The sequence below is a fragment of the Lygodium microphyllum genome, chromosome 17, assembly GCF_053477565.2.
Source record: "Lygodium microphyllum isolate KBCC chromosome 17, Lygodium_microphyllum_v1.1.10, whole genome shotgun sequence".
NCBI classification, from domain to species: Eukaryota; Viridiplantae; Streptophyta; class Polypodiopsida; order Schizaeales; family Lygodiaceae; genus Lygodium; species Lygodium microphyllum.
In genome coordinates, this window is record NC_141151.1 from 80,319,938 (window position 1) to 80,346,910 (window position 26,973).

Genomic DNA, 26,973 nt, shown 5'->3' on the forward strand with positions numbered 1-26,973 from the left:
GGCTTGCAAGGGGGTGTTCAGCCACCAAAACTTTGCTTTAGATTACCCCAACTTTTTTGGAAATGTTTGGCTCATTAAAAACAGCCCCAATAAAGGCATTTTAGCCATTCTGAAAAACACTCTGGGCCATTGTACAAGACTCTACACTAATCTTCTGGCTCCAATATGTTCTACAAAAGGGACTCAATGTACAAACCACTTGTGCCCCACAATCAAATGCCATCATCATTCTCAGCCTATCACAACTAATTTGCTGCTCTTTGGAGGCTTCCTTGCCCTCCTTCAGCTGCCATGACCTGGTTTTAATATCCACATCACCTTCACACATCAAGTGACCCGTCCCACTGTTGTTGCAACCTCATCCTTAACCAGGTGACCTGATTTGTTGCAGTTGCAACCTATTTCCAGCCAGGTGACATCATCCAGCCCTATGCTTTGATCAGTTCCAAGCTGCATTTCAGTCATGCACTCGAGGCTGATCTATGTTTTGCCATTCAACTAGTCATTGATCAGATTTCAGATATTATTCAACAGATTTGACACTCCAAAGCACCAGGCTATACACTGCTGCATTTTCCCATTCCAGCTCTAGAGATTGCTGCATTTTGATATCTGGTCTGCTGCCTTGTGTCCTCAACCCTCTACATCATATTTTCAGTCATGAACATCACCAACATTGCCGCACTCAAGTTCCATTCTCAGAGGACAACTCTCTCCTGCACTCTCCCTCAGACTGCTCCAACATGAGAGAATAATTGTTGGACTACTCCCTCAGCTAAATCTATATCATATTCTCGATGTTCATTCATTCATTAGCATTCCCTCAATCATTACATTCTTGTTCCTTGCTTTTGCATTCTAGTCTAAGTTTTCTATGTCTTAGTCGCATTAATACACTCTGAATGTTTTCCTTGTGCAAACCCTAGAAAAGACCAAGGCCTTCTCTAACCAAGAGTCACACCTTCATGAATTGCACTGGCACTTATACCCTAACACAAATAGACAGCCTATCTTCACATGGCAGTCCATGAAAAGACCCCCTTTGAGGCATTCTATACTAATGTTTCCCACCTCCACATCTTTGGATGTCACTCCAAATGACCAAAGACAACTTCAAGCCCTAATCTAAGCTTCTCACATTTCTCGGGTATTCCTTTGAGGCAAAAGCTTATCATTTGTTTGATCCTGGAGCGAACGAGATCTTGATTCGACAAATATTGTTTCTTTCAGGAGGAATATCTCACAAATTTCAGGTCTATCACTAATGATACACCCTCTCCCTCAGCCTAATCCCAAGAGAGAGACTAATTGTTGGACATCTCCACTACTTGAGCTTAATTTAATATCATATTCTCTATGTTCATTCATTACATTCTTATTCCTTTCTTTTGCATTCTTCTCTAAGTTTTCTATGTTCTGGTCGTGTTCATACACTTCATTACATTCTTATTCCTTTCTTTTGCATTCTTCTCTAAGTTTTCTATGTTCTGGTCGTGTTCATACACTTCATTACATTCTTATTCCTTTCTTTTGCATTCTTCTCTAAGTTTTCTATGTTTTGGTCGTGTTCATACACTGTGAATGTTTTCTTTATGCAAACCTTAGTACATCTTTACATGATGGTCCATAAAAGGACCCCCTTTGAGACATTCTATCCTTTTGTTTCCCGAATCTCACCTCCACATCTTTGGATGTAACACCAAATGACAAAAGACAACTTCAAGCCCCAATTTGAGCTTCTCATATTTCTTGGGTATTCATTTGAAGCAAAGGTTATCACTTGTTTGATCCTAGAACAAACAAGATCTTGATTCAAAGGATATTGTTTCTTTTGAGAGGGATATCCCACAAACTGCCAAGTCTATCACTAATGATACACCCTCTCCTATGCCTACTAAGCCAAATTTACTCCCTGCTCCTAACCAAACCACTTCAACCAAAAAGGCATGGGGATCATGCCATTGATTGGGTGCCAAGAAACACTCCACTCTTGGCCAAATAGACCAGCATAAAGAGTTAGTGCAATGGTGCAACCCAACAAAAAGAGATTCCCATCCCAAGATCAACAGCATCTTGGATTGGCTAGAGTGATTTGCAATTTTCAGTTGCACAGATTTAATGAGCCAGTATCTCAAATAGGCATTGAACCAAAGGATGTGCACAAAAATTTCAGGACCACATATGGCCTGTATGAGTTCTTAGTCGTGCCATTCAGGCCTATAAATGCTCTGTAATTTTCAATATAATGATGGATAGAATCTTTTGATTGGATATGTCCTTTGTGGCCACTTCTTTGAGCTTTGATGACATAATTACCCATTAAATGAATTAGGCAATGCATCGAAAGCATTTGACTTTAGTATTTACAAAACTCAAAAAGAGGCTGGGCATCAATGGCAAAGGAGTGAATTCTTCTTGTCAAGAATTCACTTTTGGGGGCACATTGTCTCTAAGGATGGCGTACATATGGACCAATTGTGATAACAAAGAACGGGAGACAGGGACGAGAGGGGGACAGGGAGAAGGCCACCAAAAGCAAGGGACAAGAACAAGGATGAAACTACATATAAATTGTTGAGATATCGAGCTCCACTCGTGATATGCCAAGGTGACCGTTGTGCATTTATGTCACCGACTTGTTAGCTATAGATGCGGTTGGTACACCGCCCATGAATAATAGCTAGATGACAGCTATCCTTATCTACTCTAGTTCGTGGCTCAGTTAGTATGCCACCTTAGTTAGTTGAGTTTGGTTTGAGACTCATATATAGGGTTCTTCTATTTCTATGTACTTGAGTTCTTTTTGGCTTACACAACTAAGAAGAGGAAAACTGTTTTCAGCCTCCACCTGTGTGTGTATTCCCCCATTGCGCAAGCAAGAAAGTTACAAGTGAGTCTCCTTCCTTATCTCCCACAATCTTAACATGGTATCAAAGCCTTGTTTGTGGTAAGGAGCTCAAGAAAGCAAACCAAGTTCGCGGTGTTCTAGTAAGAGGACCAGTGTTGCTTTCATTTTTCTGTTTTGGGAGCAAGTCTCTGCAGGCAGCACAACCAGAAAGTGCAAGAGTGCATTGTCTCAGATTGAGACGTCCTTCGCGGTGTAGCAAGAGGGCAGTATATGCTGCGGGCGAGGGCTTTAGCCCACAGTTGCTCTGTTTTTTTTATTTGAGGCCATTTCGGGGCTTGTTTTGGAGGCAGAAGTTTTCCGCACGCACTCAGGAAAAGGCTCTGTTTTTAGCTGTGCGGCCACTGTTCTACAGATCGGTGAAAAGTTACTGTAGAAATTGTATCATATGCCTGTGCGCAAAGACATTGGGAGTTACAGAATCATCCTTGTTGCCTGTTGATGCAAAATCGTCACTAGGAAGTGACTGTGTGGTCAAATACCACTTTCGTCAGTTTTGCAGATTTGCCCTTGTGAGGCTGAAGCTGTGTTTTTTGCAATGACAAAATTCTTTGCAGTGTTCTGTAATGCGTCTGATTCTCTTTCACAAATTGTCACTGAAAAGCTTAACAAGAACAACTTCCAAGCATGGAAGTTTAGAATGACGAATTTCCTTATGGGAAAAGGATATTGGGAATTCGTTGCAGGAAATGAAGAAGAACCAGTTCTTCCTGATGTTCCCAATCAACAGCAAATGCAGGCATTTAAAGGATGGCATGAGAGAGCCAGAAAAGTTATGTATTGGCTGTCTATCAGTATTTCAGACTCTATGATTGTGCATATTCAGGATGCAAGTACGCCAAAGGAGGCATGGGATACTCTGTCAAAAATGTATAGCACAAATACGCAAGCCAGGAAAATGCAGCTCAAGCAAGAGTTGCACAATGTGCAAAGAGAAAGTATAAGCATTAATGACTACCACATGAAGGTGAAGAAGATTGCAGATGCACTTGCTTCCATTGGGTCGCCAGTGGAAGATGATGATTTAGTTTCTGTGGCCTTGAATGGTCTAGGAAAGGATTATGCACAGTTCCGAACATCCATTTCTGTCCGTGAAAGATTTCCTGATTTGAGGAGTTGATTGCTCTTCTAATTTCTGAGGAGCAGAGAAATGGTGGTGCATCTTCTTCATGAGGAACTTCAAAAGAAGCTGTCTTCTACTCAAATGCTAGAAGAGATAGAGGCAGAGGTAGAGGAGGCCAATCTGGAGGCCGTGAAAACCAGTCCTATGGAGGAGGACGTGGTAACTCTAGAGGCAGAGGGAGCAAAAGAGGTCGTGGTAAATGGCAAAGAGGCTAAAATGCAAACAGCAATGTTAAATGCTACTACTGTGGTAAAATGGGTCATATGCTAAAGACTGCTATAAAAAGCAGAATAATATCATGAATGGAAAATTGCAACAAGGGAATTATGCATCTTCTAGTAGAAGGGGTGATGATAGAAATGAGTACTTGTTTATGGTGCAGCACATGACCAATTCTGTGACAAGTGTAGAAGAAAGCAACGATGTGTGGTATGTTGACTCAGGTGCATCAAACCACATGACAGGTCATACAGAATGGATGCAAGATGCAAGGAAAATAGAAAAACCAGGATTTGTGGAGACTCGTGATGATACTGCACATCCTATTGTGCAGATTGGAAAAATCCCTTTGTTTATGCAAGATGGCAAAAAGAAATACCTGTCGGATGTATTTCATGTCCCGAATATCACCAAGAACCTGGTCTCTGTTGGTCAAATGGTTGAGCAGGACTTGCAGGTCAGATTTAATTCTCATGGATGCTTTGTTGAGGATATAAAAAATAAAGGTCGCTTGATAGCAAAAGGAAAGAAGAAAGGCAGAATGTTTACGTTGAATACAGACATGCCTGAATTGAGTGCAATAATGTTTGTACATGGGACCGGTGTAGTTGCAGATATTGATATCTGGCATAAACGCATTGGTCATGTTAATGTACAGCGACTTAAATCAATGCAAGCCCAAAATATTGTTGCAGCATTACCTAAATTCAAGGTTGCAGAAACGCATAAGATATGTGAAGCCTATCAATTTGGAAAACAGGCAAGGAAACCATTTCCTAGACATGTTCAAGAGAGTAAGAAGCCATTGGAATTAATCCACTCTGATGTGTGGACTACTAAAGCTGCATCTCTTGGAGACTGTCATTATTTTGTCACTTTTATTGATGACTATAGCAGAAAAGTTTGAGTGTATTTTACGAAAAAAAAAAGTGAAATGTTTGGGCGTTTCAAAACTCTTAAAGCTATGGTTGAAAAAGAAACAGGCCTGCAAATAAAATGCCTAAGGTCAGATGGAGGGGGAGAGTACCTCTCAAATGAGTTTGCAAGGTTCCTGCAGGAGCATGGTATAAAGCAGCAATATTCATGCAATCATACACCACAACAAAATGGAATTGCAGAAAGGAAAAATAGGCATATTGGAGAGGTATCTCGTGCCATGCTCAACGAAAAAGACTTGTCACAGATTTTTACTGGGCTGAAGCAGTTGCTACAGCAGTCTACATAATGAACAGGACTCCCACTGCAGCAATACATGGGATGACTCCAGAGGAGAGATATACTGATAGGAAACCAGATATTTCTCATTTGAAAATTTTTTATTGCATTGCCTATGTTCATGTGCCAGATGAGTTGAAATCCAAGTTGGATCCAAAAGCTGAGAAGTGCATCTTTATTGGTTACTCTCTGCAACAGAAAGGGTATAGATGCTATAACCCTTCTACTCGTAAGTTTACAGTGAGCAGAGATATTGTTTTTTATGAGATGAGTAGCTGGTATAAACTAGTAAATGTGATTGATAATGTAGATGCACAAAATGGTAATGCTGCACAGAATTCACAGTAGCAGTCACAAGATATTAGTGGACCTGGAGTGTCCTCTAGCAGTGGTTCACATTCTTTGCCATGGACACGAAGATTGAGATCAGGAGAATCTTCTCAAAGCAATGCAGATAGTGGTATGCAAGTATCACGAAAAGGAAAAGAGAAGGTAGATCAGCCCATGTTTGATGTGAATGCACGTCACTCTTATGTGGATGGTGAATCCAATGGCTCAGAACAGAGCATTGATGATGAGTTAGGTATTCATTCTATTGTTACACCTGGAGTAAGGAAGACCAGGGATGTTTTGAGAGCACCTGGGAGTGAACCTACTTTGCGCAGGTCTACCAGAGCTAGGTATCCTGTGGATAGGCTGAAATATGATGGATTTACAGCCATTCACTATGCCTGTATGGTCAAGGTGATACAGGAACTAGAACCCACTTCTTTTGAGCAAGCCATGGGAAAAGAAAAATGGGAGAAAGCCATAGATGAAGAAATGGATGCCTTGGAAGCAAATGCTACATGGGAATTGGTACCTTTGCCTAAAGATAAGAATGCAATTGGTTGTAAGTGGGTTTATAAGGTGAAGCACAATGCAGATGGTTCTATGAACAGATACAAGGCAAGATTAGTAGTCAAGGGATATGCACAAACATATGGGATTGATTATGAAGAAACATTCAGTCCGGTTGCAAGGATGGCAACCGTAAGAGCAGTCATTGCTATGGCTACATCAAAGGAATGGTCTTTACATCCTGATCAGTCTCGTTCCGCCTTCCCGTTTGTATTCAGCATTCATTTCAGTCAGTGCAGATTTCTCTTCCTTATTTTCTGCTTTCTCTCTCTCTCCCTCCGTGTTCGTATTCCCTCTTCCGCAGCGCACTCTCACATGGTATCAAAGCCGAAGGAGAGTACACGGAGCTGAGTTCTACGCGGGAGAGCACCCACAACCTTGCGTTTGCTGGTCAAAACGTCTCCAACAGCAGAGGCGTCACCTTCTGCACTATCTTCTTGATCAAGGCGGCCTATTTTGGTGTCATATCTTTGCGTTTACTGCTGGCGTCATCCCCAAAATCTGTGTTTTCAGCCTGGGCGGCCCTCCTCTAACTGGGCGACACTCCACCAACCTGCGTTTTCAGCTTCTGTGGCTGCGTTCAACCTCTGGCAGCACTCCTCCAAGCTGGCGACCTCATTCCTCCTTGCGTTTTGAGGCAAGAGGTTGTTTTTCTGTGGTGATTGCATCGTTAGCACTTGCGTTTGACATCATCCTTGCGTTTTGTGCAAGGTGGCCAGCTCAGGAGCTTCTGATGTTTGTGTTTCGGCGCCGGCAACCTTCTCTTGTGTTTTGGTGTTTGCAGATATCGAAGATGTCTTATCATCAGTTTACGGGCTTTGATGACTCAAATGACGAGCTTTTGTCTCGACACTCGTCTGAACGGAGGCGTGATTTCTATCACGAGGACCGTCGTCCGGAGTCTATTCCTCTTTCCCGTCCCCCTTCTATTCATGTATCTCGGCGAGCCCCTTCCAGTGGGCCGAAGATGCAGCCTTTGGTACCCCCTGTACAAGTACCCGTACTTCCTCAGCTGCCTAAAGAGGACCAGTTGGATGGCTCCAACTTTTCTCTATGGTCCTGCAAGATGGACTGTATCTTGCACTCCTTCGATCTTTGGGAGCTTATTTCTGTTTCTATTCCCTGGCCTAAGGTGGATCCCGCAGATGGGACATCTATGGATCGTGCAGCCTTATGGGATCGGCTCAATTCTAGAGCCAAATCTTTCCTCTTTCTGAATTTGCAGGATTCTGTCCTTGTTCATGTTCACAAGTTGAAGACTGCAGCAGACGTGTGGAGAAAGCTCGCGCCTCTCTATCAACAGAAGACGTTTTCCCACCGGATCTCTCTCGAAAAGAAGTTGCGGATACTCGCTATTGATGATAGTCCTTCCATGAAGGACCACATCAACAGATTACAGGATATAAGGGATGAGCTTGCATCCCTCGATCGAACGATATCCTCTGAAGACATGGCTATGATTCTCTTGACTCAGCTGCCATCGCCTCGGTTTGATGTCTTCTACACCAGCCTTCTTACATCGAGGACCTGTGAGAAGCTTCTATGGGAGGAGCTATCCCCGCTTGTCTTGGAGCATGACGAGCGACTCAGAGAGGTCAGTGCTAGTGGATCCGACTCCACTAGAGCCTTTGTTGCAAGTTCGGGAGGACAGAAGAAGAAGAAAAGGTCAAAGGCTAAGAAGAAGGACAGTTCTTCAAGCTTTGACTCAGATTCAGAGAGACCGAAGTGCCCACACTGTGGGAAAGGGACACATCCCGAGGAGAAATGCTGGAAGAAGTACCCTCACCTTCGTCCAGGAGCGAAGGGTGGATCTACATCGGAGCCTTCTTCTACCTCTACACCAATTGTTACCCATGAGTCAGTGTTCCTTCATATCCATGCTTTGGAGGAGGATCCTTCTTCCGTGGCTGCAGTGTCTTCTGCTTAGCCTTGGTTAGTGGACAGTGGTGCTTTGAGTCATATGACTCCCCGAGATGATTTGTTACAGAATCTCCGTCCATCAAAGGGTTCAGTCCTGTTGGTGACATTTTATCGGTGCCTATTAGTGGTGTTGGCACATTGCCTTTGTTTACCGATCGACCTTTGAGCTCCTTTTCACAGGCCCTACATATTCCGGATTTCGGCCTTCCCCTCCTCTCAGTTTATGGCCTTACGAGGCTTGGCACACGAGTGATCTTCACCGAGCATGCCGTTGTTATTGAGGATTCTTTTACAGGAGCTGTCTTATCTACAAGTTGGCAGGAGAGCGGGCTTTACAAGCTCCATTCCCCTTCTTTGATGCAGGGTCCTCCGCGGCAATCTATTGCTACACCCGTTCCCGCTTGTCCACCTTCTATTCCACAGGTTCCTTCCCATCCCCCACCTTCTCCTTTGGTGGTTCCCTCGCACCCCCCATCCCTTTTAGCGGGGGACGATCTCGGTGATGCGGCTGTGGATTCCCTGGCCCCTAGTGTTTTAGAGGGGGATTCCCAGGATCGTGAGGAGCTCCTTCAGCGGGGCAATCTATATCGACGGACTTCATCGACATTGGCATTCCTCTTGCCACCCCAAGATCTATTTCCTCTTCGACCTTCAGCCACATCCAGGATCTGAGAGGGGGTGTTAGCAGTTATGTTTGTCATGCCTTGTCATCTCCTACCTGTGAGCCTCAGTCTGAGTCAGACGAGGACATTAGGAGCTCTGACATGTCTGTCATGTGTTATGATGGGGGAGGCTAGTCACTCTTGACTGGCTGTCTTAGGATGTGTATTTCTTTTTGGCCTCTTTTAGTGGGCAGCCACTAGCTGCCCGGCCACTTTTTGGTCACTGTTATGGGGCGCCCATTTTAGGGCATTTTTAGGGTTTGCGCCCATTTTAGAGTTAGGGTTAGGGTTTGTCCTTTTGCCTATTTATAGGCAGCCCCCCTCCCCACTTGATCACTTGTCTTATTGCAGATTCCGACACTCCTTCTCCCCCGTAGTGGTGTTGTCATCACCATCAGCCTGATCGGTGCCCTCACTGACGCTGTGGACTGCGTGCAGGGACTGATTAGTCTCCTTCCGCCTTCCCGTTTGTATTCAGCATTCATTTCAGTCAATGAAGATTTCTCTTCCTTATTTTCTGCTTTCTCTCTCTCTCTCCCTCCGTGTTCGTATTCCCTCTTCCGCAGCGCACTCTCACAAAAGCAACCAGAGCATCGGACAAAGAGTGCACGTCAGCTGTCCCAATGGCCTACTAAGACTACAGAGACGATGGTTATTTTACCAAGGGAGCCCCAGTGATCATTAAAGGGCTTTTTTAGGTGTGAGGAAGGTAACATGTAAGTGAGGGTTTCACATAAGTTTTCGTCCTATTGGGTATCTGTGCCCCTGACGAGAGAGTAAAAAAATTTGGTCAAACCCAAGACCTTCACAAAACAAGTATACTAGCCCTACCATCACTAGGTATCGGTGATGAAGGAAAATATGATGAGGGAGGATGGTGGTGTGGTGTCAACAATCGCTAGTGAAAATACCTTAGGATCCACTCAAGTGGTACTCTGCACAATGAGATGCAAAGTGTGCTACATGTTGAAGAATGCTAATGCAGCAGGTGCCACTTGGACAGTGTCCCTCGTGGGGAAATTGTTCACTTGCCCAAGCGCCCTAGTACAAAGATGATGAAATCATGCAATGCAAAAGGGAAGGTACAAAAGGGGGGAGATGTTGGGTGTAAAGGCCCTTTACGCACTTTCCCGTGTATATATTACTTCACACATGTGAACTCACCCTAGTGGGTGTAAGTGTACCGTACCCTAAGTATAAATACATTCTTTTATTCTTTGTGTGTACCACACTCGTATACACCTATCCATCAACTCACTCTCACTCAATTTCATTGTTCGACACTGTTCAGTTTTGTGTCATTGAGCTCCTCGATTACTGCTCTCTCTCTCTCTCTTTATCTGCTTCCACTGCAAATCTACAAACTGGTATCAGAGCCAATGGCTCATGCTAGTTGACAGTGCAGCTGTCACCATTGTGACAAAACATATCAGTCTGGCGGGCTCTTGAAGAGCGGGCAACCAGTTGACATCGCACAAGGGAGCAAACAGTTGTCGATGACCAGCGTGATAGGCATAGGACCAGCGACAGGGTCGGGTACAATCTCGACGGACTGCTGTGCAAGGGGCAATTGGTACGTGACTCGCAACTGCTGCGCGACGGGCGACAGTGGCGTGTCGAGCCGCGCAGACGACGAGCAGGCCAACGCCCCCAATACTTCCTTTTTATTAAAATCAGAAATTTTCAGTCTAATTTATTCCCCCCTCTTCTAGGTGTTCACGTGACCAAGCACAAATCCCGAGTTTGTGCAAATTTCCCCCATAAAATTTGGGGCTTTTCCCAGATTTGGTACCTGACACATATTTCAATGACTTCTAAACCAAAAATTGCAGACATTGAGAGCACAGGCCTCAGAAATTTTGGGGATTCTCAAATGCAAGTGAATTTTTTGCTTGGTTGAGCCAATTTCTTGGAAATTGTGCACTCTTGGACCTCGAAATTTGGGGCTTTTGAAGAAATCATGAAATTTCTGCAACATAAGCCCATACTTGATGCTCGGGAAGATGTATTTATGCAATTGGAGCAAATTCACTACAGAATTTGAGACTCAACAGTGAATTTTGCAGCAGATTCGCTGCTGAGTGGGAGTCTTTTGAGTTTTGGATGCTTCAAATGTTGAAAAAGGACAGCTTTTCTTGATACATGTATTGCTGAATACTCGCTATGGAGTGAAGCAGTGGTAAATACAGCATTCGGGTCATTGCATTTGGGAATTTTGGTGATGTATTACTAAAGTAGGAGCTGTCCTTAATGCAAATGTATCAGATTTGATTCGTACGTATGCGGTAATCAGTACTTGAGATTGAAATTTGCAACTAAACATCTGCTTCTTGGACACCTTGGAAGTACAAGAGTGTGTACTTGCTGTTACAATTCAACAACCTTGCTATTGGCTGAAAGCATTCAGCCCTTTATTGCAGTTGTGTATTGCTGAAGATGGCTGATAGTGCATCTACGTCTGACACAAAGAATCTCTTTGAGATCCGTAAATTCGATAGTAATGGTTTTGATCTTTAGAAAGATTGTATGCAAGGTATACTCTTTCTAAAGGATTGTGATGATGCTTTAGAAGAACATAAGCCTGTTATCTTGTCAGATGAGGACTGGGCTAAAATGAATAAAAAGGCCATTACTTACATTAAAATGGCCGTCACAGATGATATCTTGGTTGATATAAAGGGGCTTGATACTGCCTATGTAGTTTGGGAGAAACTCAAGGCTACTTATGAGAATACAACTCCTGTCAATCAGGTACATCTCATGCGGAAGTTGGTCAACTTGAAGCTTGATGAGTCCAAGCCTACCTCAGAGCATTTGAATGCTTTCACTGATATTTTGAGTCAATTGTTGCAGGATGCAGGTTTACCAGCTTTTAATTCTAAATTGAGGGCTATCTTCTTGCTCATGACCTTACCCAATTCATGGGAAGTATTGGTTGTATCATTGAGCAATAAGCCCAACTTGACATTTGATGGTGTGCATGGTTCTATTCTAAATGAAGAGATTAGACGAAAGGCAGTGGGGAAAATAGTGGATCAACCTACAATGTAAGAGAAAGAACTGAAAAAAGATATAATGCTGCAAATAAACATAAAAATTGCAGCAAAAGCAAGGAAAAACAACAAGATGTGACTTGTTATCAATGTGGTCGCAGAGGGCATAAAAAGCCTGATTACAGGTACTTTAAAAAGGAACAAGAATGCAAGAAGCAAGCTAATGCAAAAGGCAAAAAGAATGACAAGGATGGCAGCTCTACCCCTAAAGAGACAGAAAAAGCAAACGTGGTATCTAGTGTTGTTATTGAGGAAAAAGAAGAGGATAAAGATGCTGATTTGCTGGTTGCATTTTCAGATCCACTTGCTATGACAGTGGAGGACATGTATATCACTAAAACAGATGTAATAGATGCTTTGTTGTCAGCTCATGATGATTTGTCATAATCGTAGATTATTGGCAACAGTGCTTCATTTCATGTAACTCCATCTTTGGAGTGTTTTTCTACTTATACAGAAGGTAATCTTGGAAAAGTTTACCTTGGCAACAATCATGCATGTGATACTGAAGGAATGGGCACCATACACCTGGCTTTAGTAAATGGTCAAGAATTGATTCTTCATGATGTTATGTATGTATCTGGCATCAAAAAGAGCTTGCTTTCTATTGGGCAACTAGACAACAAAGGTTACTTCACTACTTTTGGTGGTGGTATGTGGTAAATACAGAAAGGATCTATGCTAGTTACTAAAGGTGGTAAAAAGGGGACTCTGTATTATCTCTATTGTAAGGCACTTCCTAGAAAGTTTGTTGCAGTTGCTGAAGTACAGTCACACATGGAGTTATGGCACAAGCGTCTTGGACACATGAGCCAAAAGGGTTTGCAAGCACTTTAAGAAGGTGCTCATAGGGAGTCCTCTTTGCTCTAATCTATGCCAATCTTGTACCACCTACAGCCTATGTAAAGGCATTGTGTTTGGCACCCGCACCTCGCACTTGATGCTATGCTCCAACTCACTCTTGGTTGGTGCTTCACTTTGCCTCCAACTTGGTGGCTTTGGGTTAACACTTGTGTGATCTTTAGCATTATGGGGTTGCTTTCCATTGCCCTCATTGCTCACGAAGTCCATGACCTTAAGATGTAAATGCATTCCTTGCCCTCTCTTGAGCCTACCACACTTCCAACACTATCTACCTACGCAAAATCATACTCTCCTAATTGCGGCTTGTTGAGCAGCCAAAGTCACTAGGGGCATTAACATTTAATCGCAGTGCACGAGTTCCTAATTTCGGTCTCCATTAACAGCACCAAAAAGGCTTTATTTGTATTATTTGGCATTTATTGCACATGCTAGGAGAACTGCACCAAAATCCCCTATAAATAGGGCATGTGTGGGCATTCTTACACATTCATTCATCATCAGAGCAGCCTCTCCACATGCTGCCACAGCCTGGCACCCCTCTTTTTAATATGTGGCAACCACCTCTTTCATGCTGGCAACAGCAGGCTGGACCATCACAAACTGATCACACTGTTTCAGCATGTGTTTTCAGTCATAGGCTGAAGCCCAGCAGTCATCATCTCTCCTCCCAGCAGTGGCCACACCTAGCAGCACTTGCATTTGCTGCCTGCAGGTTTGATCCTCCAGATATACATGCATTTTGACTGCTTTTCATCATTCCAGCCAGTCTACCATCTATTGGGACCTGCATTTGCATGCTGGAGACTTCTAATCCGCAGGCAACATCGTCTTCATAGTCAAGGACCAGCTTACTGTCCTACTGCTGCATTTGGTGGACAGCTGCTCTTGGCAGAAGATACTTTTGCATTTTCTCCTCCAATTGGCTGCCCGCAGTCATCTTGACAGGAGTCATTATTCCAAAAGCTCGAAAGCACATGCATCACACAACTAATGAAGGATCACTTATTCCAAAACCAAGACCCCATGGAGGTGCTCATCATCCACCAACTTAACTCTTCTTGCTCTACAATGGAAGGGAATAGGGCTGTGGTACCTTGCAAAACTACTCTCAAAGAAAACTCGGTGCATCTTTTAGATGGTGAAAAGCCCCCCAAAACACTTCATCTTTGCTCTTGAATTTTGAGGTTTAATCTACTAGGCATTGGGCAAGATCCCTCACATTGATGCTTATCAGCTTTCTTCAACTGCCATTCTGTGTGTCCTCAACTTCTTTTAATGTCTGATCAATGACAAGGAATCTTATCCTTCAAATATTTAAGTAAAGACAACTCAATAGCACAATGGTGCAGTTGTTAGCAGGTTGCCACTGGACAATCTCAAACAATAAGTGGTGTTCTCTTGGTAATGGCAAGAACAATATCATTAATAATATGCCCCACCAATGGTAAGACTCCTCCCGAGCCCTTCCATGATCTAGAATCATTGCAGCATGGAATAATGATAAATAGGTTTCCTCTAGTGAGCTTGCTATCCTTATCTAACACAGCCAAACATTACAAGCAATATAGCTTATAGACATCTCAAGTGAAGAGAAGGGTGATCTAAGAACCATCTGCATCCACATTCATAGAATTGTGTGTATAGGTTGACTTAGCCCATGCACTACAATCATGATACCATACCAGCAGAATCCATGCAGATGCACAATTCACATCCATCATTTCTGAAATCTCCTAATCTTAGCTTTCGCTCTAATCCTAGTACCCAACTGCTGTATACTAGTTCATGAACCATGCAACAAGTTGAAACCTCCATATGTGAATTAGCTGCATATGTGCTCCACTCTACAGCTATCATAACAGCTTGCAGACTTGGAGATTCAACTAAACTGACTCCTTTTAAAACAGGCAGAGCTATTTGCACAGTGATGAGAAGAGCTTGGTAAAAAAGGAACACTAAGAACACACAAACCTTATTCATGTCTCAAAGCTGGTTGCAAAGGTTGGTGTATGACAAGACACGGTAGGAGGCAGACTTGTCCTGACTCCAAATGATCCGTTGCCCATAGAGACTCCCTCAGAAAGTCTTTTGAGGCTTTTGCAACGCAACGGATTACCATCTCGAAGCCCAGTTTTGAGCTCTGATCATTTCATTAAAACAACATGCTCAAAACCATCTGAAGAAGCAGTTTTCAAAGCCTCAAGCAACTAGTTTTGTTTAGCTTTCCTTCAGATGCTGAAACATTACACACAGTAACCAAGAGCAATTGTACCTTGCAACTTTGATTTGCTTGTTCCAGAATCTTCTTTCACAAGATAAGTCTGATCAGCGTTCATTGATAAACCACATTCCTCTTCCCTCATTTTTGACGCTTTAACTTCAGCGGCCTTACACAGTGCAGCTGAATCTTGCTCTGTGCTGACAGTAGACTCTTTCTCGGCATCTTCAATTTCAGAATCTTGCTTGCTGTTAGAGCAGTCAATGGGCAAAGCTTCCCCCAGCCTTCTTCGCTTGGCACTCCTACCTGAGTCTTCTGTGTCCCCAGTAACTGCTGTAGAAATTATTTGACCAACTGGTTCAACACCAACCACACTTTCTTTGCATGACCAGTTTTCATGATCATCACTGCTTAACCAGCTCTCATTATCAGCATTAAACTGACTTTGAGCACTAGAAAAAGCGCACTCGCTTTTCGATAGAACCAACTTAGAGTAGCTTTTACTGTTATCGTGGTTTTTCAAGCTATTAGTCTTCTCGGATGACTTCCTGCATGGACTCTTTTTATGTTTCCAATGTGGTGAGGACCTAGATAGGGCGAAGGTCCTGCCTGCACGAGAATTTGTGGTTGTATTGTCATAGGGTTTGTGCTCAACCCCTGCTTCTTTAAGACTAAGCGTTTCGTTTATAGCACTCATGGACTTTATTTTCACATCTGCCTTTCTAGAAGCCCTTTTGCATTCCGTTTTATCTGCCTCTTCATTGGCCTGCTTTTTTGAGTGTTGATTATATTGAAGCTTGCTTTGAGCCGGAGAGGGAGACAATCTATCTTCCCTGGCTGGTTGTAACGAGCTAAGACTGCGAGAAATTCTAGGAGAACTGTTCATGGCTCGATGAAGTTGAAGCGCCAGTTCTTCATCATCCATAGCAGATTGTGTGGATGCAACGCCTCCAATAAACTGCAGGTCTGCCTTGATCTCAATCTCCCTGCCTTTTCGGTGTGAATTCCTTGTAGGCTTCCAATCCTCGTAACGAGCGGCCCTTACCACTGCTTCAAGGGCAGCCTTAGCAGCTACTGCAGCCTTTGCTGCTACAGCGGCCTTGTCAGCTGCAACTGCCTTAGCCTCAGCTGCAGTTTGAGCAGCCATGGCTGCTGTAAGCTTGGCAGCGGCTGCCAATTCCTTGTAGCAAACGCCTCCCTCTTCTGCCCCGTTGCTGGAGGTCACACCCGCTGGGAACAAACTGGTAGGAGGAAAACCCGCTCGGCTAAGACTGAGTTTCTTCCGGGCCTTGGATCGTCTATGTTTTGGTGAGCTTTGCTTCCATTTACTAGCAGGCTTGGTGCACTCAGATACTAATGAAGAGGAGTTTTGCTCCTTGCAATCATTAGAATGAGCAGAGACTTCACCTGCATTTGTCTCTGGTTGTGCAGATGTAATGGACTCTTGAGCAGCTTGTGGTTGGGAATTCTCTATGGCCTCCGCCGGTTTGGACTCCTCGAGATCAACTTCCAACTTCAAGTCCTCCATCAGACCAGCACAGGGAGCACCTCCAATGCTGTGCCAGGCCGCAGCATAGGAAGGCGAGCCCGGATTTAACCACTTGCTTTGTTTCAATCCGGCTAGTAATCTCTTGCGAGGAGGAAGACAAGCGCTCTGAACTGCCAAGCAGCCTCGGCCAGCTTCCCAGGGGCCAAAATGGGCATCATCAGCCATGGCAGCAGCAGAAACACAGCAGAAGCGGACCTGGATGCCGAACGGAAAAGGCTGCCAAGGTGTGCGCAGGTCATGAAAATGATCAATGTGCCGAATCAGGCTTCAAAGGATGGTGAAGGCTGAGGAGTGGGAGGTGATCAAAGGCCGGATGATGCAGGTTGGGAGAAGGTTATGCAAAGCAAAGCAGGAAGATCATGTTGGCACAGGATGAAGGGAAAAACGAAGGAGCCGTGCGTAAGCTACAAGAGAAGCCAAGACGACGAATAAGAAGAGCTCGAGAGCCGAGGAGGATATGGAAATGGTGAAGAAGATTCTTATTGTTCTGAGCAAAATGAGGCAAAGCCATGGCACCTGCGACAGAATGCGAGGGAGAACTGTGCAGGTGAGGTTAGGGTTTCAGACGAAGGCTGCAAAGCTATGCTTCTGCGTTCCGATGGCTGACGATGACGACGACGATGATGATGATGGTGAAGGGGAATGAGGAAGAAGAGAGGAGGAAGGTGACAAAAGTGACAGCGATCGGGGAAGAAAAAAATCCATTCACGTGGAAAATGAAACTGGTCTGCAGATTACATCAAAGCATGCCGCTAATCATGTGATTAATGCGATATATCCTATTTCTTAATTCCACTTGTCAAATTTTCTTGTCTACATAAATTTTACTAAAATGTATTTTTTTCAACTTTTCTATTTTTTGTAAAGTATATGGTTAAATAAATCTGTAGCAGTGTTCATGAAAAATATTTTATTGGGGAATAGATTTGTAATATGTTTAAGGGAATTAAGGCATGGCGATTGAACTCACGCACCCTTAAGACTCAATCTACCACGCCACGATCTTGTTGGCAACAAAAAATATTTTTTGGTAGCATATACAAAAAAATTTAACTCAAAATTTTGAAAAAAAAAAATGAATTGCATTGCATATGTTTGCCTGCCTTATAACTAAAAGTTTTGGGAAGTTTAAGATTTTTCACCTTCTTCCTTACATTTTGAGGGTTTTTTGAAATTTTTGCAATTCATTTTACATTATACCTCAATATTTTAGAAACAGTGATCATCACTCTCATTTTATTTTTAATTTTACAGTATGCAAATGGAAAGTATAACTATACACATGGGAATATAATTAATGTATGAGTAAAAAGTTGTAAGTTTTTATAATATCCATTTGTAAGCATGTATGTTTTATGTAAAACTCAATACTATTTATGATTGACTATTATCTAAACTACGAATGTGCTCTATATGTGCCATTGGTGGATTTTACATATCTTATGAGTAAGTCTTTAAAATTGCAAAACTTTCTACTAAGTCTTTGTAATTTGTAAATAAGCATTTGAGATCTACCATGTTATAAAATATTTATTTTTCCATGTCACATGTGTATCTTATCTAAAACAAACTTGAGTGAGCTATTTATGTGTCATTGGTAGGTTACATTGCACTTGAAAAGACGCCTTTCTATAACCACAATGTCAACTCCAACAAATAATTATTAAGCATTTTGTTAGTTCACTAGTCTTGTATAATAAAAGGCCACTTAGGTTGTGACACACAAAGTGTCACATGCACTTAGCATCCTAAGCCATGCTTTGCATTAACCAAGGAAATTGTTAAGCATACATGTTCCAAACATGGGCATCACATCCTATTTTCAATGGCCACCACACATCTTCATGCTTTAGGCGTCATGTTAAAAAACAGCCACCACACATCTTTGTGCTTTAGGTGTCATGTTAATGCTTCTATAAGCCTTAGCAAGTGCAACACAAGGCTCATTAGTACAATCTCTCAACATACTACATATTGATCATTTTTACCATCAACCTTCAAAATAGATTGATCACATGGACACACATTCTTCTCACATTATAATTTTTGTCTTCCACATTAACTCCAAACCATTTATCACTTAAACACTTTTTAAATTGAAACAACGAAAACAATTAAAACTCTCTAAAAGTCCAAAATTTTGTACCATCAAAGAAACTAAAATTCCAGAAATTTGTTGCACCTAATCATGCTTCACGCGGGGCATGTGTTGAACCTTTGCATTGTCTTCAATGAGATTGTCAAGCTTATTAAATATATAGTGGTGAAAATGGAGTGCAATTTGAGCTGCTAAGCCAAACTTTGTGCGATAAGATTTTTTCAAGCATACATATCTAGGTTAACTTGTGTAAACATATAACATGGGGCAAATGATGCATTTTACACAATGTGTGGAGCCTCAAACTTGTCTTTGATGAGATTGCTAGGCTTATTAAATACATAGTGGTGAAAATGGAGTGTGTGAACCCCTAAGCCAAACTTTGTGCAATAAGATTTAGTTAGACAAACATATCTAGGTCAACTTGTGTAAACATATAATATGTGCATTGATAATAATATGTGGTTCACTTCACCTCTATGCTTGTTATAACCCCTAAATAGATATTGTCCTTTGAAAGACGATTGCCTTACTATAGCTACACATAAATTATTAATGATGATAAGACTAACACTATTGTTAGCTAACACTTTGATTTACAACTAACTAAAAAAGCTAGTAACCTCTTATCAGCTTTTACATTAGCAAATATTAAAGCTCAAGTCAAGCCATAAAGATTTGAAGGCTAAACATGTGTCTAACTTTATGTGGGCCATAGTTTGCATATCTATTGAACACCCTGTTACCTTCTAAATTCATACTATTGATCTTCTACTCCATACTATCCCATTGATTAGCTAAAACTTTATAGCATATGTTGCATAGAGAGTAAGCCATGAAGAACATGGCAAACCAAATGTCACAATTGAAGGAGCTATGGATCCTAGCTACTTTGATTCACATTTTAAAATATACTATGCATTCACTATACTATTTACCTTGTAATATAGTCTTCATAATCACTAATGTAAACATGAATTTGCTCGTTCGAGAGGGAACTAATGGATAGGTCAAAGATACCAATTGCTTCTCCAAGTGGACAAATCCTCTTCTATAGCAACACCTTTACCACTATTTCTCCTTCTCCCACAAAGATGCCAATGCCCATGGACCTATCGGAGATCATACTCAACCGACCATGGTTGAGCCCTTTAGATCCTTCATTGTGCAGGTTTGCCTATGAGAAGAATGCATTCCTACTACAACTAGCATATCCTTGCCATGGTGGACATTGTGGGAAAAAGTAGAGATTTTTCTAAATAGACACCGAAGTCATCAATTTCAAGGCCTTCCAATGTAATTTTGACCTCCGAGGCCTACTATCAACCCTAGCCCCACTACTATTGCCATGGAAGTGGACCTGTCTTTCCCACATCCTTTCCTTCTCCTCCTCCTCCCCGCTCTTAGACAATGGACATACCATCTAAGAATAATGAAGCCTCATTTGCCACCTAAAATACCACTTCTCGCAACAAGAGGAAAGGGATATCAACCACAAACTCTAGAGGGAAAGGGGGGCGTGTTGTTGATCCACTGCCACCATTAGAGGAGTGTTGGGGGTAAAGGCGCCTATGCCTAACTGCATGTGTATTCATTACACTAATAGTACCCGCACACTTGTACACTGCAAATGTGGCAGGTGCCTATCACTATCACTTTATTCTTTATTCTTTTAGTGACATTTGAATAAGGGAGGGCCGGTCACACATTGTGACAGTTGGAGTTCCCACATCATGTGTCTCTTACTCTTATTCTCTTACTTTTTCTACCAGAGCTCTTACTTCTGCTCACGGGCTTCCTCCCTTCCATTGGTATCAAAGCATTGGTTTGACGAGCTTCTCCCTTAGCTTTACTTTAGCCTACACTTAGAAGCTTTAGCTCTTCATCAATGGTAGCCATGGCTTCTTCCATTTGATGCAACAATTGATGCTTCTCTTCTTCCAGCCTTCTTGCACCTAAGTCAGGGTTTCCTTCTTGTTTAAGCACCTTGGAGTGCCTATCGAGCCTCATTGCAACCAAAATTAGAAGCAAAAATAGGATAACAACTGGCATGATTTGCGCCTGATCTTTAGGCTACTTGGACAACACACATGGCAACTCATTACTTGTTGGGACACTTCAATAATCAATGGGCATTGCTTGCCTCCCTCCTCAACATTTGGCACTGTGCATCTTGGACATCATTTGGAGCTCCCAATCCCTATTATTGTTGTATATGAACATTAGACCTATTGCAATAGTCTTGGAGCAGTGTCTTCTTAGAATTTGTAGCTCCTATGTTGCTCTATTGATGCTTGTATGCTTGCATATTAATGTTAAATCATTGGGAGATGTTATGTTGATGTCTTAACATGCTTTTGGGACTAATTTGAGCTTGAAATAGCTTAGATTTGACTATCATTTAAGTGTTGTAATAGCAGGGTAACAAGCATTTATCAACAAAAAGTTGATGCCTAAAGCTTATTGATGCTTTACGGGACACTCAGTGGATGTACGTGTGACGTATCCGCCTTTGATTACGTGACGAGTAACATTTTAGTAGTCGCCTAGAGTTTATCTTCCAGCCGTCGCCATCTGTACTCTAACCAGAATGATCGGATTTTGTCTGGCTAGTTAACCCTAGGTCTACCCCGCAAGGGGAGCATCCTGCCATTACCCGTGGAGGACCGGCCTGAAGGTTCCTAATTGACCTAACAGTCACCTATCAACAACTAACTCACATCTACAAGTGTTCTTGAGAGGCTTCTTGTCCGGAAGGAGCAATTGCCATTACCCTTGGTTCATGGAGTACAACGCTTTTTTCTAGTAGCAGGCTAAGGATTTATAAAATCCCTTACAGTGCTCTAGCACAGCCATTGTACCTTTCCCCTAAGATAATTTACAGTTCAAGTTATGAGACCAAACCTTAAGTAAGTTAATGAATCGGCCCTTCCTAGAGTTTCTTCCTACTGTTTGTTTTTGGGGAAACCTCTCGACTAACCGAGACACCCTGCCATAGGACTAGATTCGTCGGGAATCCATCCACCCGCTTTCCTCTATGGAAGTTCTTAGTTATCTAATTACCTACCACATTAAGTGAAATATATAAAAATAACTTCATTAATTAAAATCCTTTTATGCACACTTGTTCGTTTACGTAATTTATTCACGGACATACAATCAGAATAAAATAAGTTCATTGATTACATTCCATAATGTGTGTTCTCCCACCCATACAGGAGAAAAATTACAATTTCACGTGTTGCCTCATCCAGCGTATCTGCACATCACGTGATGCCTCATCCGGAACATCTGCACGTCACCAAGATCAAATCCACCTATAGCTAGCATTCATAGGTGTCCCAAGTAGAACTTGGGCCATACAGGGGACCAAGTAGTTCCTAGATGCAAAAAGGGATTTACTAGCCAGAGCCCCCCTGGCACCCTTCCACCTCCTACTTAATACGATCCCTACTGGGAGACCTCTCGCCATCGGAGGCGGTCCATGCTTCTGCAACGGTGAAAACATCCCCTCTTGCTATGGGGATTCAGTACCTATCCTTGGGGGAGGTATAGGGCTCCTCAATTCTTATCTGTTCTAATACTTAATTCAATCAATATCTAATCTAGAAAATCACAAACAAGATTGATGTCTGCAAGCAATTATGACTTCAATCAATCATGAAACTTTCAAGTGATGCTTAATTCTAGTAACAATCGACACTTGAGTTTCACATAATGAAAATTTTCCCCTTGGAATTTAACTAGGGGCATCTAGAATTTGGGATCTCTAACTTTCCAGTTCTTGTAACCAAGTTTTTAGGCCTTAAGTCAGTATTTCTCAAGAGACTTATCTTATTTGGATAGAACTTTTTTAGAAAAACCTGTGGTATCATGATTGGTAAAGAGTTGTTATCCGAGCCTGTAACTCTGTTAGTGACTAGCATGCTCGCAACTCCAATTGTTGCGACAGTAGAGGTATGATAGAATACGATAGAGTTCTTCAGTGTCTTCTCTTCTCGGATTAGAGTAGAAGAGGATAAGAGACCTTCAGCATATCTTGGACAGAGTCTTCTCCTTCTCGATCAGCGTCTCGTCCTCGTCAAGATTGCTCTTGTTGCTCCTTCTTCTCGATCAGTGTCTCGCCCTCATCAAGATTGCTCTTGTTGCTCTTTGTGGTCATCCCCAAGCCCTCAAGTTATAGTTTTTGCAAGAGGGGGAGGGGAGGGGATAAAGAGAGGGCGCCTGCTTTTTGGTGTTTTTGATGACATCATTGATGACAAAGATTTCGTTTTTTTCTGCCTTGCAACTTGTTTGGATCATAACTTCGTCGTATGGACTCCAAATATAGACGTTCGGGTACTTAAAATGATCGGAACGCATTTGATTAACAAGCCATCATAGACAAAATTACAAAAATCCATCAAAATTAGGCAAAAATGATTATTTTTATAAATTGCGTTATTTTTATCCATCTTTTGTCTTGGACGACTTATTCCCTTCAAAATAAGTCACAATATATATTTGAATCCATCTAGAGTGGAAATTAAGTCATCTAAACATGATACTAGAAAACTAATCTTGCTTCTTGTAAATCCTGTAGAGATTCTGCTTTTTTTCCCCCCCCCATGTGTGGACATACAACACCATGTATATGCACCTTAAAATAAACTAAGTAATGGGGACTACAGTACGGCTACCTCGGTCGTTATGTATACTTGTCATATGCTATGGCATGCTTTTGAGTTGAGATTTGGGCTTCATTGCATTGGTATTGGCTGTGGTTACATGCCTTAGTTACTTCAGTGGCTTACGTAGTTATGGGCTTGAAGAATTTATTGGGTTTTATGCTACCAAATTATGCTTCATGTATTTTGGATACTCGGATGTCATGAACTTGATATTTTGAGCTTACATTGCTCATTTGGCATTCAAATTTGTTCCAATGGGAGTTACCTGCGCTTGGTACATAGAGCTTTGGATTTATGCAATCGAGCTTGAGCTTACTTTCATTGAGACCATGGGACACTTACTTCATGTACATGCTCTCTCGATGTGTATTAGATGTAGTTACCCTCTAGTGGGCTAAGTTGATCACTTACTTTGGACTTGGCACTTATGTCTATTAGTGTATTGTCAATGATATTTATATGCTTCTGGGTTATGTATTGAGCTTTGCTCATTGGGTTATGCATTTGACATCTCTCCTCTCTTTACCATGAGATCTCCTAATGTGCACGATGTCTATGCCTACCACATGTATGGTTATTGACACATTGCAGTTATCTTTCTTTCTTGGTTTCTTACACTTGGTTGTTGGCATATTGCTGCAATTTATTATAAGAGCATGTCACATCAATTTTATGCATTATATATGAGGGCAGTCACTTGGATTTGATAGTTACTTGATTATAGTTAGTGGATAACTCATCCTTCTGGTAGTTTCTCTTACTCAATCCTTTATTTGGCTGTGATTTTGGGGTTGTTTTGCTGCCATTTACATCAATCTATTTGTCTTGGATTGTGCTTTCATGTCGTGCATTATGGCAAGTGGATTGACTGACGATGATATCTTTAATATTAAGAAGTTAGATGGCACAAATTATAGCTATTAGAAGGCAAAAATCTAGCAGGTTCTAGTATAGAAATTTTAGATTTAGCAATTGAGACATGAGGGTGTTCAGCCCAAATGCTTTGATGCAGAGAATTGGTTTGAACTGGATGAGTTATGTAAATCCACAATCATTTTGTCACTCTCTATGTAGGTCTACTATAATGTTGTCTCTGACAAGTAGACTCCATGAGAGTTATGGGATAAGATTCACAATGTCTATGATAAGTAAAGCCCTACCTCTCAAATGTACTAGCTAAAGCAACTTATAGACCTTCGTATCAAGGAGGGGACTTCCATGTCCGCCCATGTGGATAAGTTTCATTCTATTTTTAGCCAGTTGTCTTCATAGAGAATTGAATTTAAGGATAATCTTCCTTCTTTGTTCTTATTGGCTACATTGCCTGAGTCATGGGACACATTTCGTACTGCTATGTATGTGAACATATCCACTGATGGGCTAAAATTGCAGGATGTAGAGGGTGATCTCTTGAGTGAAGAGGTTAATAGAAAGAATGTAGATATATCCTGCACCTCTCGTGCTTTGACAGTTAGAGGTAATAATGTTAGGAGCAATAATGATCATCATGGGAGAGACTCTGAGAAGTCTCATTTTCAATCACATAGATAGTCTTGCAATAAGTCCCATGGCCATAAGTCCACATTGACTTGTCATTATTGTGGGAAGCAAAGTCATATTCGGCCACAGTGCCATAAAATGCATGATAACAAGCACAAAGAAAAGGAAAAGGATAAAGTGTAGGAAAAGAATGATGATCACAGCATTGTCCCTAGCAAGTCTAGTGTCAAGTTTGAAGAGATTAATGTCACGCAGACTGATTCTGATGATGATCACATACTTGCAACTTCTCCTCTGGATGTTTCACAATTGATTGATGCCTTGTCTACTTGTGCTCAGTGTTGGCTGCTTGATATAGGAGCTTCATTTCATGTCACCCCGCATCAAGAGTGGTTCCACTCCTATTACCACATAACAAGATTTATTAGATCGAGTAAATGACCTAGCATTAGATATTGTTGGTATTGGAGATGTCCAGCTGGAATTTCCTTCAAGCAGTATATCTACTTTGCATGACGTACGCTATGTTTTGACTTTGACCAAAAGCATGCTTTTGGTTGGATAGTTGGATGATGTAGGTTATGTTGTATCTTTTGGCATTTCCTCATGGAAGCTTACTAATGGGAATCTTGTTCTGGCATGAGACTCCAAGTCTGGCACTCTTTACCTCTTACTTGCATCTGGGTCTATAATCATGTTTTGGTTGTGGCTGTAATAGCACATGTATCGTTATGGCATCATCGCCTTGGGTATATATCATTAAAAGGAATAAAAATGCTTACCCGTTTGCAATATCTTTCGCCCCTTGAGACTAATAGTGTTTTTATTCTTGTGATCATTGTATTTGTGGTAGACAAACTTGTAATTCGCATAACAAGTCTAGCACTATGCACATAGGTGAGCCTTTAGCTCTTGTTTATTTTGATGTTTTGTGGATCGATGCCTGGCAAATCGTTAGGTGGTGCAAAGTATTTCATTACTTTCATTGATGATTACTTGCATAAGGTTTGGGCATACCCATAAAGTAAAAATCAGACGTCTTGGCTATCTTTCAATGTTGGCTTGCTTTTTTTTAAGAACTAGCTTGGCTATATGTTAAAATACCTACGATTTGATAATAGGAGCAAGTATGTATCTAAAGTCTTTGAGTAGTTTTGTGATGAGAGGGATATCAAGTGTCAATTGATCACCCTGTATAACCCATCCCAAAATGGTATGGCTAAGCACATGAATATGACAATTTAGGAGTGATTTCGTAGTATGCTTAGGTAGATAGGCTTACTGCAACACTTTTGGGCTAAGGTAGTTACTATTGCCATACACTTGATTAACCAATTTCCATGCATTACTCTTAACTAGTAGGTTGCACAGGAGGTATAGTTTGGAAGATCGCCATCTATACTCATTTTCATGTCTTTAGTTGTGAGGCTTTCTACCATGTTTCCAAGGATAGTTGCAATAAGCTAGATCTTAATTCCATGAAATGCACCTTTCTTGGTTATGGGGATGTAGGTGAGATGGGCTATTACCTATGGGATCCGCAAGCTTAGAAGGTCATTCATAGCTATGATGTTTTCTATGAGGAGAAAATGCATAAGTAGCTTGAGGAGATCATTGAGGTATGCAAGGTGATATTTCATGAGGAGCCTTCTATTACTGGACATTCACCTAGACAACCTGCAATAGTTGATGCTCTCGTCCCCCAAGATCATGAGGTTAGAAAGGAGGTACATGCCCCAGAACCTGTTTCACGATGGCGGCCTACTAGAGACAAATGTCACCTGATTAGTTTGCGCCCTCTATGGATTATGTTATGATGACAAATGTTGGTGAGTCTCTTACCTCAAGATGAGGCCATGCGCAGAGAGAATAATCACTCTTGGGAGAGAGCCATGTAGTCAGAGTATGACTCATTGCTGAAAAATCATATATGGGATTTGGTTCCTCTACCTAGTGGAAAGCATGTTTTGCCATGCAAGTGGGTATATAAGTTGAAAAGTACCCATGGATGCCCCACACCCACCTATAAGGCCTGATTGGTTGCTAAGGGTTTTAAGCAGGAGCATATTGTTGACTT

General features: G+C 41.8%; 1 protein-coding gene across 1 annotated transcript in view; it reads right to left on the minus strand.

Annotated features, from left to right (window-relative positions):
- Window positions 1-17,304, minus strand: part of LOC148022087 (uncharacterized) — a 31,990-nt gene extending 14,686 nt beyond the window's left edge. The window contains exons 1-2 of the mRNA XM_087697700.1: window positions 15,134-17,304; window positions 14,833-15,001 (exon numbers count right to left, since the gene is read on the minus strand). Of these exons, the coding sequence (XP_087553826.1) occupies window positions 14,838-15,001; window positions 15,134-16,793 (1,824 nt within the window). The 5' untranslated portion in view covers window positions 16,794-17,304 and the 3' untranslated portion in view covers window positions 14,833-14,837. The remainder of the gene's footprint in view (window positions 1-14,832; window positions 15,002-15,133) is intronic.
- Between the last annotated feature and the right edge of the window lie 9,669 nt (window positions 17,305-26,973).